Source organism: Anomalospiza imberbis, chromosome 7 (assembly GCF_031753505.1).
Source record: "Anomalospiza imberbis isolate Cuckoo-Finch-1a 21T00152 chromosome 7, ASM3175350v1, whole genome shotgun sequence".
Taxonomy (NCBI): Eukaryota; Metazoa; Chordata; class Aves; order Passeriformes; family Viduidae; genus Anomalospiza; species Anomalospiza imberbis.
In genome coordinates, this window is record NC_089687.1 from 9405488 (window position 1) to 9421879 (window position 16392).

Genomic DNA, 16392 nt, shown 5'->3' on the forward strand with positions numbered 1-16392 from the left:
GTAAAAGCAATAAAGGACCACTATTACAACAGTCATTTATTTTGTGAGAATGTTGAAAAATGAAATTACATCAAGTTTGCATATTGATCACTTTATTAAACTGTTATTTGATGCTCTTTGAATGTAAAATATTCTATGTTATTATTAGCTCATACATGATTTATCAGAAATTCAGCCTGATGATGAAGGAATGAGGTTCCTGAATTCTCTATCCCATCCTCATCTATTTGATACTTCAAAATTGTGCAGTGTGTAAGTATTTTTCCACTTGAAATTGAAGATCATAACTTCCCTGCTTTGTGTAAAGGATTTGGTCACATGATTCCCATTTCAGGGGCAGGAATGTTGGTGTTGCTCTGCAGAGCCCCGAGCTGTTAGCTGTGACTGGACTCTGAGCAGGAGGAGCTGAGCTACCCTTGCTGCTGTTCAGGAGGATCAGGGGTGCTGCAGCCACTGGTTTTGGTACCTGAGCCAGCATTGCTAGCTGTGAGACTGAGATTTTTACAATATATTTGTAATTACAATACATTATTTTATATATATATCTATATATATATATTACTCTGGTAAATGGGAAAGACCTATAATTCCTCTAAAATTAGTTGAAATTATTTTATAATTAGCTCATTTTTTCCTCTAAGCAATATGACAGCGAGTACACAGATTTAAAAAAACTTGCCTTCCTCTGCTATTTCAGAAAATCTGATAAAGCACAGCAAAAGTAGGTTACTCTTCCTTCTTTTTTTTGCCATGTCTCAAAATAGGAGTATTTCAAAAGGGGATTAAAGCTTATAAAATGCGCCACTGTTCATTTTGTAGATGTTTTTAACTCTGAAAAACATGGGGTATGTAAAGTTACCCAAGTACAACTATAAGGTTTACAAACTTCAATGCTTCTAAAATTCACGCCACTGGTAGCACAATAAAAACCCCTGGTCTGTGAACCCAGTTTGTGTTTAAAATTGAGAAGCAGATGGGAGATCTCTCTCCTGGAGTGTAAGATGTGCTGCTTGAGCAGGATCAGGACACGACTGCAGTCTGGAAAGGCGCAGGGAGCTGCACTGCTCAGAGCAGAGGAGTTTCCTGAAATGCAGCCTGGTGTGAAATGCCAGTTGACAGGAGTTCTGTGCGTCTATAGCGGTCACTTCCATACAGGTATAAAAAGTCAAGTATCACAGAGAGTTTGTCACTGTTACAGGTTGTCCCCTCAAAATATCAGCAAGTGCACAAGCTGCAAGCTGAGCCCTGGGTACATCTCCCTGTCAAACTCCACTTCTCACCTCTCAGCTGGTTCAAACTAATGATGAGGACTTGCTGAGAAAATCTGATGCTAACAAAATTGTCTTTGGTTATTCCAGATGTTTTTTTCTGTGTTTTAAAGGAATACAGTGACTTTAATCAAGGTCAGATTACTCCTGAAGATTCCTAGTGTTCCAGATTTGAAACAAACAACACACCCATCCCAAGCCCCTTCTTCTTTCCCCCACCCTTAAACTGTTTTATTTATAGATCTGATGAACATTCATGTGTGTCTGAGCACAGTAATAGTACCTTTTTTTCCAAAGAAGCTTCTACAGGGAAACTAAATCAAGGAAGGCCTAAATGTCCCAGAATACAAAATGTTATTTGTGTTTGAGGGGAATTATGGAAATCCAGCATTTGTCCATGGGATTGCATCTAACTGCTCCTGGATTTTTTTTTTAACTATGATTTATCTGTTTGAATGAGTTCTTTGATTTTTCTACGTGTTGTGCCATTCTAGAAGTAAGTGTAGGCAAAACATCGAGTTTTATGTGAGCTATTTAGCTCTGTAGAAGCTCTGTAGAAATTACAGGGGGAACTGTTTTCAGTTAACAAGAAAATAATTATAGGGAAATACCCACATTACTAACTCAAATGAAATAATGTTAAGTTTTACGTTTGTTTCCTATTACTTAGATATAATGTTGAAACTAAAGGCAGATTTCTTTTACCCCCAGGACAAGGGGAATTAAATACATTCTTTGCTGCTTTTACAGCAAGTGTCACACAACCTGTTTCTCTACTTCAGTTGCTGTGGAGTGGACAGAAGTCCCAGGAAGGTGAGAATTCAGCCAGGTGGGGAGAAGGGATCTCTACTTGTGCTCTGGGTGGTTCTGCAGGCACGTGATGAAATCTTGGATTGATCGACCCTCATAGCAGATCTTGTAGATGGTTGTAAATAATGGAAACCTGAAAGAAGCATATAGGAATTAAAATAGTTTTTAAAGTTTATATGAACATTTCTATTCTATTTTAATGGAAGGAATTTTTTTGTTCTGTTGAAAGTTCTGTCTCTCTTTGCAATATAATTTTAGTTTGGGGCTGCCTTTACTGGAAGACTACTGGGTGAAGAAGAGGAGGAGCAAATCATGGGAGTGACAGCAGAGAAAAGCTGTTTTGGAAGCAAAATACCTATCCAGTATTTTTTATTTAAAAACAATTTTGAATTGCTTATCCTCTTTTCCTGCTGTGTGCGAAAGCGGTATATTATTTGCAGTCATCGCTGATATCCAAAGGACTAAAAAGAATGAAAATGTCTAATGATTTTCTTTTCTTGGCTTAAAGGAATCTTTTACAAGCTGTCTTAGTCATTTATGTGGTAAAAAATGAGTCCACTGAATGACTCTGAGCTGAGCATGTAACAAAGGGCAATTATAGGATAATTATTAGACCAAGTTGTAATTTAAAGGTTTCCTTTTCTCTCTCATTTTTGAAAGATAATGCCACTTGAATCTTCTGTATCTGTTCCAATTCTAATAAGTTTTTAAGGATTCATTTAACAGTGTTTGACTTAGTACTGCTGATGTATGAGAGGAAATGGGATGGAGGGAAATCTAGCTTTTCTGTTGTGTAAGTTGAGGCAAAGGTTTCAAATTATTTATAATCTTACATCATCCCAAGCAATTAGAGGTACTTTTTACCTTTACCTTTTTACCTTTGTGGCACTAAAGCATTGATATCAGCACACATTGCCTGTTCAGTGCATGTAAGAATCTTTGATTAGGAGTATGATCCTGAAATTTGTACTGACGTAACCAAATTCAGGTTTGCACTGAGAGCAGGACTGCTGCAAGCTGCAATGCTGGGATACTAAGAATAAGAAACCCTTTGGCCCATGAATCATGTCTGCAAGATGATTCTGTGTACAGCCTTAAATCTTATTTGGGGGATGGGGATGTCTGGGAGTCTTCTTTACATTATAATTTATTTTGTTTCCTGTGTATGGGCCATTCACTTAAGATTTTGTGATCATCTCTGTGGGTCCCTTCCAAATCAGAATATTCTGTGATTGTTTTCCCTGCTGTTCCAATATGTGGTCTCACATTACTCTATTAGGCACTAACAGTATCCCCTGAACCCACTCTCAACTGACCCTGGCAATGAGGAGTCAAACCAGGCTCCAGCAGGGGCCCAAGGTGTAGAAAGCTGTTGTTGCAGAAATAAACAAGATAATTAAACACAAGTACAGTTAAGGAAGTTATGAATCACTCATAATTTGTTGTTGTTTTTGTTGGGTTTTTTTAAGTCAAAGCACTTACTTGTGGAGCATATCTTTTTGTTTCAGAATTTTGTAGACTTCAGCTGAGGTCTGAGGACCTTGCAGCTTTTGTCCATTCAGCATCTCATTTTCCAGCTCCTCAATGGACTAGAAGAGAGAAGACTGATTACTTGGGTCAGAGGGGATACTGCTGCAATACCAGCAGTTATCAAGAAGGTAAACGATCAATGATGCCTTTGTAAAACACAGAAGGACTTCTTCATGTGCTAGCATAAAGTATTTCAAAATCCTCCTTACTTTTCCTGTGCGAGCAAAGGCTTCTGCTACTTTTCTGTTGCGTCCGCCGTAGCAGGTGGTGATAAGATCAGCGACCCCACAGCTTTCCAAAAAGGTGGCTATTGACACTGGTCCCTTGCAGAACATCTTGGCAAAGGCCACCATCTCCATGAGGCCCAGGCGTATCACTGCTGCCTTGGTGTTGTCGCCGAAACTCAGTCCATCGCAGAACCCCGCGCCGACCGCCACGATGTTCTAAAAATGGGCCAGTGCAAAATACAGGGGAGGGAAGGAAACAGCCAAGGTGTGCAGCTTATCAGCATGCACTGAGCTCCAAGGAAACCCCACAAATCTGTCTTCATCAGAACAAGGGTCAATTTCCAATGGCCATGAAATTATCTTATGAAGAGACAGGTGATGTTGAACAAAAGTCGCTGGGCTTTTAGAAGATTTTTGTTAAGTATCTATTGTTACTCTCATGGGCAAAAACCAAAGCAGTGCTTTATACACTAATATTGCAATCACATAGGACGTATGTTTTGTTTTCCTACTAGTTCCAAGCTGGATCTTGCTGACCTTTCTGTTTAACTATTTAAAATATCCCACACAGTCATACCTTTCTAGGTTTTCGTTGTGGGTCTCTGATTTGAGCAGGCATGGATTCTATGAAGATGCTGCAGTAGATCAAATTTTGGGTTTACCTACAAATATCAGTAGAACTGCCCTTGTCTACAGCTTTAAACAAATCTCTCAGGATCCTAAACGTCTTCACAAGTCCTGACCATTGTTCGGCATGCTTCCCTTCCCACCTTCCAATTCCCAGCTCCTAAATAAGTCCCTAAATAAATGTAGTTCAGTGTATATGAGTAATATGCCACTTAGTGCTACCATTGCCATGTTTGCTCCAGACATGTATGTACCCCAGTGCACATGTTTAATTTTTTAGGTTTTTTTTAGCAGAGGCAAAACCAAACTGATGATTTAAAGAAGTGCAATAATTTATCATAAAATGGTAAAAAAGTCTCTCCCATATGTTCCTGGCCCCAGTTCTGCTCTGTGGCCAAAAGCTAAATCTGTAGTGTTTGGTTTTGTATGTCAAAAAAATTTTTTTTTGTATGTGAAATTAAACAGGACCAATTCTTTCCTCATCAGTCATCCACCTCCTCCATTGAAAGGTGAATTATTGAAGTATAAACGACTAAATGTATAAAGAAGTAAAAAGGATCACACGCTGAAGTCACTTTCAATTCATATAAAAGCAAACTCTGAATCTCACACTATTGTCTTCTCATTGGAAATTTGGTGACACTGGTATCATTTCTGATCCCACCTGGGATCTCCATGTGGACATTGCTGAATGCCACACAGACGTGCTGCCAACACAGAGCATCGCTTCTGATGTGAATTTTCTAGCAGGTTAGTATTTAAACCATGGACATAATTTTTAGTGGAGCTACTCTATGTAGTGAGAGTCTTTGTTCTGTGTGCTTACAACACACAGAAAAGAAAACATAGTGGACTAAACTCTGCTCTCAAAAACAGATGTGCCTCTGGTAAAATAAAGATAAAAATACAAGTATTTTAAATGCTTTGCTTGCAGCTGCATTTTAAATAAATTTCCCCTTTTGGGGAGAATTTATTTCCCAGGTTGGAAAACTGGCTCATGAATGATGCATCTTGTCTGCTCTCATTCACTCACATGGTGACAGGACTCAAATTAGACCCCATGGCTTACAGAAGACTCAGGTGAGGTTAGAATTTGGCCCTAATAAAACATATTGGCTTGAAAACACTCACTTTTAAGGCTCCACAAAGCTCCACTGTATCGGAGTCAAGCACCACAGTAATCCTGAAATTGGGGGTCTGCATTAATTCTTTAAAGATTTCCCCTTGAGTTTCATTTTTGCATCCTGTGGGAAAGAAGGATGAAAGAGGCTTTTACAATGTTTCAGAGTGCACACAATTCACCTGAAATAAGGTTCTAGGGACTACTTCAGCTTTTGTGATCCCAGTCCCAAGGTGTTGCTAAACCAGAGATTTGTGCAACAGCAGTTTCTGCTGCTGGATGCCAGTGTTAAGAGTAGACAACTCCAGGGCATTGATCAACATTGCTTAATGACACTTTAAAGAGCTTAAAAGTAGATACACCCTAATGAATCTTTCTGTCTGAGAAAGCTTGTACAACCACAGACCTTACAAAAGACATTATTTACAAACTGTTTCCTGCAGGACAATGGTATAATTTCTGCTTTGAAAATGTAAACCTGTGTCACTGCTAAGTACTATCATGGGGCACAAATTACTATTGCCCAGTTACAGGGGTAATAGTCCCAGTTAAAGGGGGATGCACAGATGATGAAATTGAAGGTTGGCACTGCTAAAACCTTTTTCTTACCAACTCTACAGAGGTCATGTATCATGTTGTTACAGTGTTCAGCCAAGGAGAGCCCTTAGTGCTAAAGGAACTGAGGTTTGCCTTGACCCAGAGAGCCCATGGCCAGCTGAGCAAAGACCTTTGAATAGAGTTGCACTTGAGTTTTGTACAGGTAGCTTGGTTTCCTTCAGGGTGAGCTCAGCTGTGAGTTTTACTAGCCTGGGGCACCACACTCTGGTAGCAGGGAGGTTTCTCACCATCTCATGAGAAACTTTAGGTTTGCTTCTTGTTCTTCACAGAACCAGTTCTCTTTGAGGTGGCTGTTTCTGGACTGCATGGCTTTCCACGGGGACAAAAATAAGGGGCAAAGCTCTTTGCACAGTCATCATCACATCACGGCTTCAAACCATGCCAGGAGAAGTTAAATTCCCCCCAAGAGAATTAATATAGCTCAACTCTCCTACTCATGTCTAGTCCTATCTGTGCCTAGCTGATGTTGCAGTAACAAATGCCCAGTTGGTACAGTTGCACCATTACTGTAATATTTGCAAGGCAAATAAACATTATTGCAACACAGTTTATTTTTCTTTTGCCTTTCCTAGCTGTGGAAGGATGTAACTTTAATTTTGACTGACTTTAAAAATCTCTGAGTTTTAAAAACTACTGGATGAACTTTCCAAATCAGGTCAGACCCAGTCCTGGGAGGATCTGAGGCTGTGTCTTGGCAAGCAGTCCAAATGGCAGAGAGGAACAGAATGTTACTGGGTTTTCTTTTCCAAACAAAGAAATTTTAAGATGAAGAAACACACCTCTGGGAGTGTGAGCATATTGAAGCTTCTGATTACACTTCTTTATCTAGACTGTATTCTGTATCAGCTGCTGATAGTCTGATACACTCAGTGTTGAGCTCTACAGACACAAAAGATGGCTCTTGCCAACTCCTGTGATATTTTCAATGGATTAAATTAACTCTCAGCACTGAAACCCACTGTCAGTTTGAATCTGATTCAGCACCACATTCTCTGGAAATAATCCTGGCTCCCTAAAGGAGCTCAGCAGGCACTGCTCCACTTGGGGACCACCTGGGACCAGTCACATCCTTCTGCTTCTTCCAGAGGTTATCCTGCCACAGGTGACTTTAAACCCCAGCTCTAATTGGCTCTTTGCAATAGTTACCAATGGTGGTTTCACAGAACTTCTCATCAGCCACTTCTTTGGCTATGTTGGCCCCCATCAGCACACTGATCTCTATTTTCAGCTGCTCTCGAATGAGGTCAGAGATGAGCTTCAGGCCATGAGGACCCTCATCAATCCCCTGAAAAGAAGATAGTTAAAACCAGGGTATTAGAATAGGAAAATGACATCAGCAGAGCACTGGTAAAGCAGAAGGTGTTCTATTGCCTGCAGCTCTCTGGTTTTAATTGGAAAAAAAAGGGTCTTATAATCACTAGTGTCAGCCATTAATATAAGTGCTCTGGATTTGTACTTTGGTAACTGCAAATTCAGGGCAAGCTCAGGGAGAAGGGTTGACAGTTAATGTAATCCTGCAAGAGGCCTCACATGAAGTGCTGCTGTCCTGAGGCTTACTTTCTTTGATGTTGTATTTTTGTTTTTGGTTAAATTTCTGTAGTACAGGAAAAGACATTTAAAACTAAGTCTATAAGAAATGGCTTTTTTGCAAGATCTAAGTATTAATAAGAGTGCTTTTTGGGTGTTAAGGAGTATACTGAACTGTCTTGGTTTTTTAAGCTAAATTTGCAGAAATTTCCTTCCTCTCCCACCCTCCTCTCTTCTCCTTACTGCTGCTTATGAGATAATTTCTATAGAGCGGAAGAGCTGGTATTGAAGTCCAAAAACTTGAATTACATTTCTTTCATTACAATCTTAAGTGGGATATTTCCTGTAATGCAATCAAACAAAGAAGTGGTAAGGCTACATTCCTAGGCTATGCCTCTGGTTTTTAGTTTGACATTCTCTTAAAATATTAATTCCTTTAAAGATTACGATAATCTGGTACCTCTCTAACCTTAAAAAGAGATTCCTCCATTCATGCCAGATTGAAATTGCTTCAGTTTTGCAAAATCATTCGTGTTATTATGCCATTTCAATGCTGCCAAGAACAGCTTTAGCATGTACTTGGAAGAGGCACTTTGACTCAGAGTTCTCAGTTAGGAGTTAACTGAGGCTGTAGTCTCAGAGTATTTTTTTCTGGCAGCAGTGCCAGCTTTATGCATCCCTTCCTCTGCCCATTTTCACCTCCATGCTGGTCCAAGTGGGAGCTGATCCAGGCTAAACATGACTGGCAAAACCAGATACTCTTAGCCTGGATAGGCTGCCCCATCCTTCCCTCTCCACAGCCACAAGAGCAGCGGAAGGGCTGGCAGAGCTGGGAAAGATTTAACTCTTGCAGAAAGAAATGTTCATGTTTATGCAGAGCATGCAGCTGAGGGCTGCAGCTCCTGCCCTTAAGTTGGAGCTGTTTATTTACTCCATATTGACTGGGTACTGTGGAGACAACAACTTACCTTGATCAGGGAAATCCCAAATGTCCCAGGTTTTATCTGTCCTGCAATCTGCTCACAGATTCGTCCAATAAATTGATGTGGCAGAACAAACACTAAAATATCTGCCCCGTTTGCTGCTTCAGCCACGTCTGGTACAGCCACCTGGGACAAGAGTGACAAACAAAATGAGCCCCAGGTAGGAATCCTCAGTCCTTGCAAGACACCACCATGCCAGAGCCATGGCAGATGCAGTGCAAATGTCCTTAATTTTAACTGGCCCCGTGGCATAGGTGCCAGCTCTCCACACAAGCAGCTACAGATCTCTTCTGAAATATCTAAAGCAGCTGAACTGTTCTGGCGTTGAATTTTTTATATATTTTTTTATAATTTAACCCTGTGTGGATAAGCTGGAAAAGATTATATACTTCATAAATTTGTGGTGTGCTGGGAAGCCTCTTTGCTAGTTCACCTTCTTGATCTGGTTCCTCAACATGGCTGACCAACCCCATAGGATTCTTCTGGAATGAGTGGTAGCACTGGGGAGCACAGGAGAAAAATGGGGTGGTGGAACAGAGGTTCTTCTGGAAGTCTTTTGTTTCCATAGGTCATCAGCTGAGTTACTGAGGGATAAATTGTGTCAAAAGACAGAGATTATCATAATCTTTGGGTGTGTGCCTTTGTTTTAAATACACAGTAATTTTCCCAAGAGTTATAAAAACCTCTACAACATGCTTAAAAACTACCTAGCTGTATCTTCCTCCAAATGATGGCATTACTCAGAACAATTCAAGCCAGGTTACAGAGGCAACAGCAGGTGAATTTGAGCCTGCTAGAAGCAGTTTACAGTAGGAGCAAACATCACTCTTGGATGCAGCCTTGGAGCATGCAACCTTAAGCAAGTGGGACTCGCAGCAAGAAAACCAGAGCTGCTGCCAGCCAGGCTGCTTCTCTGGGAAAACAGTGAAGTGGGAGCAGGGCAGAGGCCGGCAGCACTGCACAGGCTGTGATCCTGTCTCTCCAAAATGCTGCAGAGCAATGCAAGGAAAAGCTCATCTTGTTTGGTTTTCTTTTTTTTTTTTTTGCGTCAGTCAGAGATGGTCTGAGGGTCCCTCTACTGCAACCAGCTGATTTTTGCTGGTGAAGCCTCAGGCTTTGCTCTAAACAGGGTGAGGCTGGCCTCAAGGGATGGTGACGAGATCTGCTAGAGGGTTGTAAAAATAACAGTGACAAGTCAGTTGTAACCCAGGAGAACTGTGTGCCAAGTTCAAACACTTGGAGTGCAAATATGCAATCACAGCACAAAATGGAATACTAAATATAACCACTCCCCAAGCAAGGAGACCCACCACATGCAGCATTTTAATTTCCCTTTACAACTGCAACTGTTCCAAAAATGTGGCACTACTCACAAAGCAGTGGTGTTTGGCAAAATCTTGAACAGCCAAACCCCCTCACCTCACTTGTTTCAGTAGCGGTAAATTATTTGAAGTGAATAATTTAAGTAGAGATGTGTAACTTGGTATTTTAAATGTCCATGAACACAAATACCTTATGTTTTTTGATGGAATTTAGAGCTTTATTAACTACAGCTGTCCTGAAATCACCCATGAGCTGATAGCTCATTATTCACCTCCTTGTAAGCCACAGCTCTGCTTTTGATTTTTTTTTTTCTGAAGAAAGGAGAACAGTAGCTTTGCCTGTTTTTGCAGAAGATGCTGTGGGTTTGAAATATCTCAGCTCTGTGTAGACAGATCTCTGCCTGCCATTTCTAGAGTTGTGCTGCTCTCTGCCAGGGAGGAGGATGGTGTGATACCAGCACAGACACAGTTGGTGTTTGAAGTTGCATGTGACATACAAGACAAGCAAAAATAACAGAACTGAATTATATTCCAGGGAGTTATAATGGACTGAGTTAGGTGCCAAACCAGAACAAAACAGTGAATTGCTTCCTAATTTTTTTTTTCAGACATTGCCTCCCTTATTGAAAAAAAAAAAAAAGTTCACTGATTTAATTTTTTTTTCCAACTTACCACATTTTGGGGTATCTTATACCCAGGCAGATATTTAACATTTTCATGTTCCTGGTTGATGATTTCTGAGAGTTTTCTTCCATTAATGATCTCTTCAAATACCCACATCTTGACAGTGGGTTCAAATCTGTTTGACATCTGGACATTTTTGCCAATGATTCTTGCTATGGCTGATCCCCTTTAAAATAAAATAAAAATAACTAAAAGGGGAAAAGTACTTTTATTGTGAATTGGAAACACTAGTTACTTTAAATATCATAACTCATAAGAAGCCTGTGCTATAAAGCTGTCTAGGTGCTTGCAACATTTATCAGAAAGCTTTATCCAATACCCTGCATCAAGAGCCCCTCAAGTTTAAGAACAGAGGAAGTAGAACAGGGGAAAAATATAACTGCAGTAATGGAACTGAAGTAGTATCAAAGGTTATAGAGCAGGTGTGTGATGTACCATCAATAACAGTAAAAATACATTATCTGAGATTAAAATCTTTTATGGTCCTCAGATAATTCTGGTTTTTGTCAAGATCAACAAATGTAAAATAATCCAGGTGGTAAATAAGTGCTGAGCAACCTTGCTGTGACAGTCTTTGTGCATCTCATGTAAAATAGATGCATCCCACTTTCCTATCTATAACCAAACAGTTACAATAAGGATTTTACATAAGAGCTAAATGCTCAGAAAAAACCACAAACAACCCTTCAATCTGGTGGTTTCTCTTTACTTATTGTTCTAATTATCACTGTAACAGGACCTGTAATACTTGCAGCCTGAGGATATTTTAACCATCCAGTTTACTCATCTTGAATCATGCTGAGCATTTTTAATTTCAGGTCAGACAATCATTTTATTCTCCCATCATCACTGCAGCCTTGCAAACATTCACGTGGCAAGGGAGAATTAGAAACCTCACAGAAAATATTGGAAGTATTGTTTAATGAACTTTAAATTATTTGGGGAAGAGGGGTGATTATTTTTACTCCTGTCTATCTTCTCTCCATTTTAATGCTACTTTAATCTCTCAGATATTGGCCACTTTATTAACAGGCGTGAAAGAGAAGCTCCAGTTGCAGCACTCTTTTCCTCTGACCCACTTGTAACAAGGAGCATGAATAGGATTTAGCTGTGGTGTGTGTTCTAGAACTGATAAAGTTCTTGGGGATTTCAAAGTCCAGGTAGGTCTATGCTGTTAATGATTCAAAGGGAAACTGCATTGTAACTGACCCTCCTTGGTTCACCCATATTTTTCATGTAACAGGTTTGCATAAGGTTAAATTGTTTAATAACTAATAAGGTCTTATTAATAGGTAATTAAGGTCTTAATCTTTAATAACAAAGAAATCCTGCTGAGATCAGGTTTCACTTTGCTCAGTGTTGATTATATGCTATATGCTGAGCTGCTGTAGTGCTTCTTTTATTTAGTTATTTAGTTTGGGGCTTTTCGGTTGGTTTGTGGTTTTTGTTTTGGGGGTTTGTTGTATTTTGTAAGGGATTATTTGGTTTGTCCTTTACAATATTTAGGGAAGTGTTTTAAGAGTGAACCTTTTCTGTAAGGGTTCTGCTGTTTTGAAAGAAAGGCATGCATAATATATTCATATTATTTATAAAATTGCTTATATTCTGATTCTCTTGCCCTGCTATCAACAGAGGGCACATTCAGAGTATGAGCTGAGGATAAATTTTGGCTCCACGTAAGAAAAATGTATTTACAAGAAAAAGGTTTGGGTTTTTTTCCATAAACTTGAGATACAAATTTGTTATCTGGGTTGTCCAGCACAACCTGGATGATGAACTTACACATCAATCCTACCCATAAAAATAACTTTTTTAGCTAATTACCAAGAACATACAATTTTCTGTTGAAAGATGCAAACTCTGGCTCTAATCCCTGAAATCCTGACTGGGACTTGCAACTCTCGGTAGATAAACACAAACCCTCCTGCACCTACTGGCAACCACAAAATGCAGTGCAGCACTTGCTTTGCTCAACCACATCACTCATGAGCCTCCTGGCAGTGTTGACTTAGCAAGTCCCCATGACCTGCTGAACTTCTGCAGCTGACATGAGCTTTTGCAACATTGCTGTGTCACGTGTCAGCCACGATTCTGAGCTGCAGGAAAGCCTCAAGAGCACGGATCTGAACTGCCACCCAAATATTTATGAGGAACAGAAGGAAAAAAAAATATTTGCCAAAGGTAAACATATTTCTCTGTAGCACTAAAACAACCTGTTCTGCCACCAAGGCTATGAATAAATGTTACTCATACCTCAGAGCACAATGTTGATGTCCTTCCTCCAAATTTTAGAGTTGGTGTATATGGTAGGAAGCAAGAGATGGGCCCAGGCAGTATGGGTAAGTAGATGGTATTGAATGGGCTGGGGTCTCAGTATCTCTGTAGTATAGCTCTTTTCAAGTTTGTAGGTACATATGGAAAAGCACAATTTCCTTGAGTTCAGATCTGAATACAACTAAGTGACTTTAAATGATGTCTCGTGGGATGGCAGACAGCCTGGGAAAAGCAGGAGGTCCCGGCTCGAGGATGCAGCAAGAGAACGATGAAGTTTGTGCCTGTGGGCTGACCAAAGGTAAAAAAGTGGTCTTCCAAACATGCAGTCATGGCTGTTGAGGGCTTGGAAGAGACAATGAGCTGCCTGCACAGGCAAGCGAGGGAAGAGAAAGTGGCAGGAAGAGGGATGCCTTCCCTGGAAAACATGTGAAAGCAGCAGTTGAGGAAACAAGTGATGGGGCTAGAGAAAGGCAGAAGTGTGACAATGAGGTCCAGAAGACTTGGCTGTGCAGTTCCATGTGAAAGGCTGCGAGATGTCATGCACAAAGAGAATGCATTGCAGGCAGTGAACTGTTTTTACAAGACAGGAAGGCTTGTAAGGCTTAAAGCTGTGCTTTAATTCTGCTGTGTTCTCAGCAGTTCACAAGCAACCACTCCCTCACTTACTGACTCTTCTGGCATTACTTCCACCTAGCTGTCAGATATTTTTAAAATCTTAAGGAGCTTGCTCTCCTTGTACAAAAACAATCACCAGAACCACCTGGAGGCTAGGTTTGCTAATCTCAAATGCATGCACATGCACGTTGGTCTGTTTGTTTGTGCTCAGTGTACAGAAAGCATGAGAAAAGTAAGATGTTAAGTCCTGTGAGATGGATTTACTGATCTTACTGGGATCTGTCAGACTCAAGGAGCTCTGGAGACCCGTGCTTTTGTCCGGGCTGGAAAGGACTGAGCAGTAGCAAACATATTTGTAAGAATGAAGATAAATGGGAGACCTGAACACTATGCTGTGTCCACACCAAGATGCAAAAGGACACGCTGAGCAGGATGGAAGTGAAAGGTGCCAGTACATCATGCTTTAAATGAAGCCTGTGCCCCGGTTCCAACAGAGGAACACAAACAGCATCACCACCCTTCACACTGCTGAATGCTTCAATTTGAACTGCCGGGGCCCTGCAGCAGGCACACACAGCGACAGCTGCAGCTCCGGGCCGCTCTGGATGCTGTCGCCAGGCTTTCAGCGGCTCACACACCTGGGGCGATGCGGGAGCCTCACGCTATTCCAGTTCTCATTGACTGGTGCATCTCTCGGGCCGATGGTCCCTGCCCAGGAGCGCAGGACCGCGGCAGGACGGGGCCGGGGTCGCGGTTTCAGGACCATGGAGACTCCCCTCGCCCCCGGCCCCGCCGCTCCCCGCACCGCACCTGTTGCGAAGCCCCCGCCCGCCGCGGCGGGAGGAAAAACCGAGGAAGGAACGGGGAAAGGAGGAAGAAAAGGGAAAAACATAAGGAAAAAAAGGGAGGAGGACAAAGGGAGAGCCCCCCCGCGCTGCGGCACTCACCAGTTCCCCGAGCCGATGATGCAGACGCGGAGCGGCGACATCCTGCGGGCTGCGTCCCGCCCGCGGGCTCGGCTCGGCTCGGCTCGGCTCGGCTCGGCTCGGCTCGGCTCGGCTCGGCTCGGCTCGGCTCGGCTCGCTCCCTCCCGGCCGCCAGCGCCGCCCCTGGCGCCCGGCCCGGCCCCCGGCGGTGCGGGAGGGACGGGCGGGAGCGACCGGGACAGCGCCGGCTCCTCCCCGGCCCCGCCCGCGGCCCCCGGCCGGTCCCTGCGCCCAGGGCTGCCCTGCGAGCCTCGGCTGGGAGCGGGGGGATTCAGTGCCCTGGAGGGGGAATGGGGAAAGTGGTGTGTTCTCCGAAATGCAGGGATAAGGATCTGCGTGGGGAAAGCGGGAAGCCCTGCGCTTCTCGTGGGGTGGGCCCTTCCTGCCCAGCGGCAGCCCCGAGGGTTTCGGTAGGGTGGGTAACGTGGCGGAGCCTGTGGCAGAGGGACAGCTGGGCTCTTCGGGACAGTGAGAGACATCTCAAGGTCCTACGTGCCCTGCCCCACAAAGGATCATGGTTTGAATCCTTCAGTCACATTAGGAACACACCTAGAAAAGGCTATGAGTGCATTAGCAGAGCCAAATTCAGCTGATAAATCCTGAACTATATCACAGCTCTTAATATGGGACATCAAATATAAGTTGTCTGCAGGGAAGAACAAAAAGGAGTGTTGGTCCTTTTCTCCTACATTGTTTGATGATGCATAACACCCTACAAATGCCCACATTTTGCCTCTCAGCCCTCTCATCTACTACACCCTGACTCCTCTTCAAAGCATCCTTCTCTCATTTTTGAGCCAAAGGACTGCATTTACCACCTCTCCTGCTCCTGCACTCCTGCTTCCCCTGATCCTGCCATGTCAGGGTTCCTGTCTCTGCCGGGGGGCTGTAGGCTCAGCAGTGACCACATCTGCTGCCCTCAGCCCAGAGTTTGGCTCAGTGGGTTCCTGGCTCTGTGGGATGTGGATACCTGACCCTGTGATTCATAGAGGGAGGCTGGCTGCCAGCACTGGAGGAGCCTGTGGGTGTTTCTGGAGGTACACATATGTTCATCTCGCCTGCTGTCAGCTCCATTGGCTCAATTATTTGATGCATCCTGATAGTGATGACTGTTTGTGGACTTAAAAAAGACTAGGTAAAAATTCTGCAAAATAATATTTTGAGAAAATAATTGGAACAGACTGATGAAAAGGAAGGTGTAGCTGTGACCTGGGGCATGTGTGAAGCCTGATGGGGATTCTGCAAGAATATGCATTACCTGCAAGCAAAGTTTGAGCACAGCCAAGGCATAAGAGCCTTTTTCTGGTTCCAGGAACATTTGCAGTATCCTGCTTGTTCACCATGATCTGTTTCTTCCTGTGTCCCTTCATTCTCTTCTCCTTGAGAAGAAGATCTAAAATGGAGGTGAAGAGTAGTCATCATCCTTCTTGCCCTGTTCCTCTGCTTGTTACAAGCTCTTCTGTCCTGGTGAGTCCCCAGGCCCCAAGAAGGGGATATAGTCACTGAAGCACAGGCTTCTGACTAATGCATGCCACAGAATATGTCCCTGCTCTCTACAATACATAAGTATTGCAAACCGCGTCGTATTTTTTTTTCTAAATTAATGTGGAAGCTTTTAATTACAAAGGAAAATTGTAACAGTTTGGTGACCTTTGGACTGATCTATGTGGCCTCCACATCATGATTACAATGACCATTTGGTGGGTGCAAATAAACTGGCAGGGGACGAGCAGGCAGATGGGTACAGCAGCACTTGTGAAGAGCAGGGGACACCGCCTGGGACTGTGAGTGCACACATTAG

At 42.6% G+C, this 16392-nt stretch overlaps 1 protein-coding gene across 1 annotated transcript; it reads right to left on the reverse strand.

The window, feature by feature from the left end:
* Positions 1-736: 736 nt before the first annotated feature.
* Positions 737-14717, reverse strand: LOC137476892 (glycerol-3-phosphate dehydrogenase 1-like protein). The gene is made up of 8 exons (XM_068195313.1): positions 14553-14717; positions 10705-10882; positions 8696-8836; positions 7347-7485; positions 5594-5706; positions 3818-4051; positions 3561-3667; positions 737-2211 (listed from the first exon to the last, which is right to left on the reverse strand). The coding sequence occupies exons 1-8, from the start codon at positions 14591-14593 to the stop codon at positions 2115-2117; spliced, it is 1050 nt and encodes a 349-aa protein (XP_068051414.1). The 5' UTR covers positions 14594-14717; the 3' UTR covers positions 737-2114.
* Between the last annotated feature and the right edge of the window lie 1675 nt (positions 14718-16392).

Bases quoted from the DNA above. Each gene is read 5' to 3' on its own strand.
- LOC137476892 (XM_068195313.1), bottom strand. From the start codon at position 14,593: ATGTCGCCGCTCCGCGTCTGCATCATCGGCTCGGGGAACTG. The intron at 8,837-10,704 runs GTAAGTTGGAAA...CTCTTGTCCCAG, and splicing joins ATAAGATACCCCAAAATGTG to GTGGCTGTACCAGACGTGGC. The intron at 2,212-3,560 runs GTAAGTGCTTTG...TGCTTCTTTCAG, and splicing joins CAAAAAGATATGCTCCACAA to GTTTCCATTATTTACAACCA.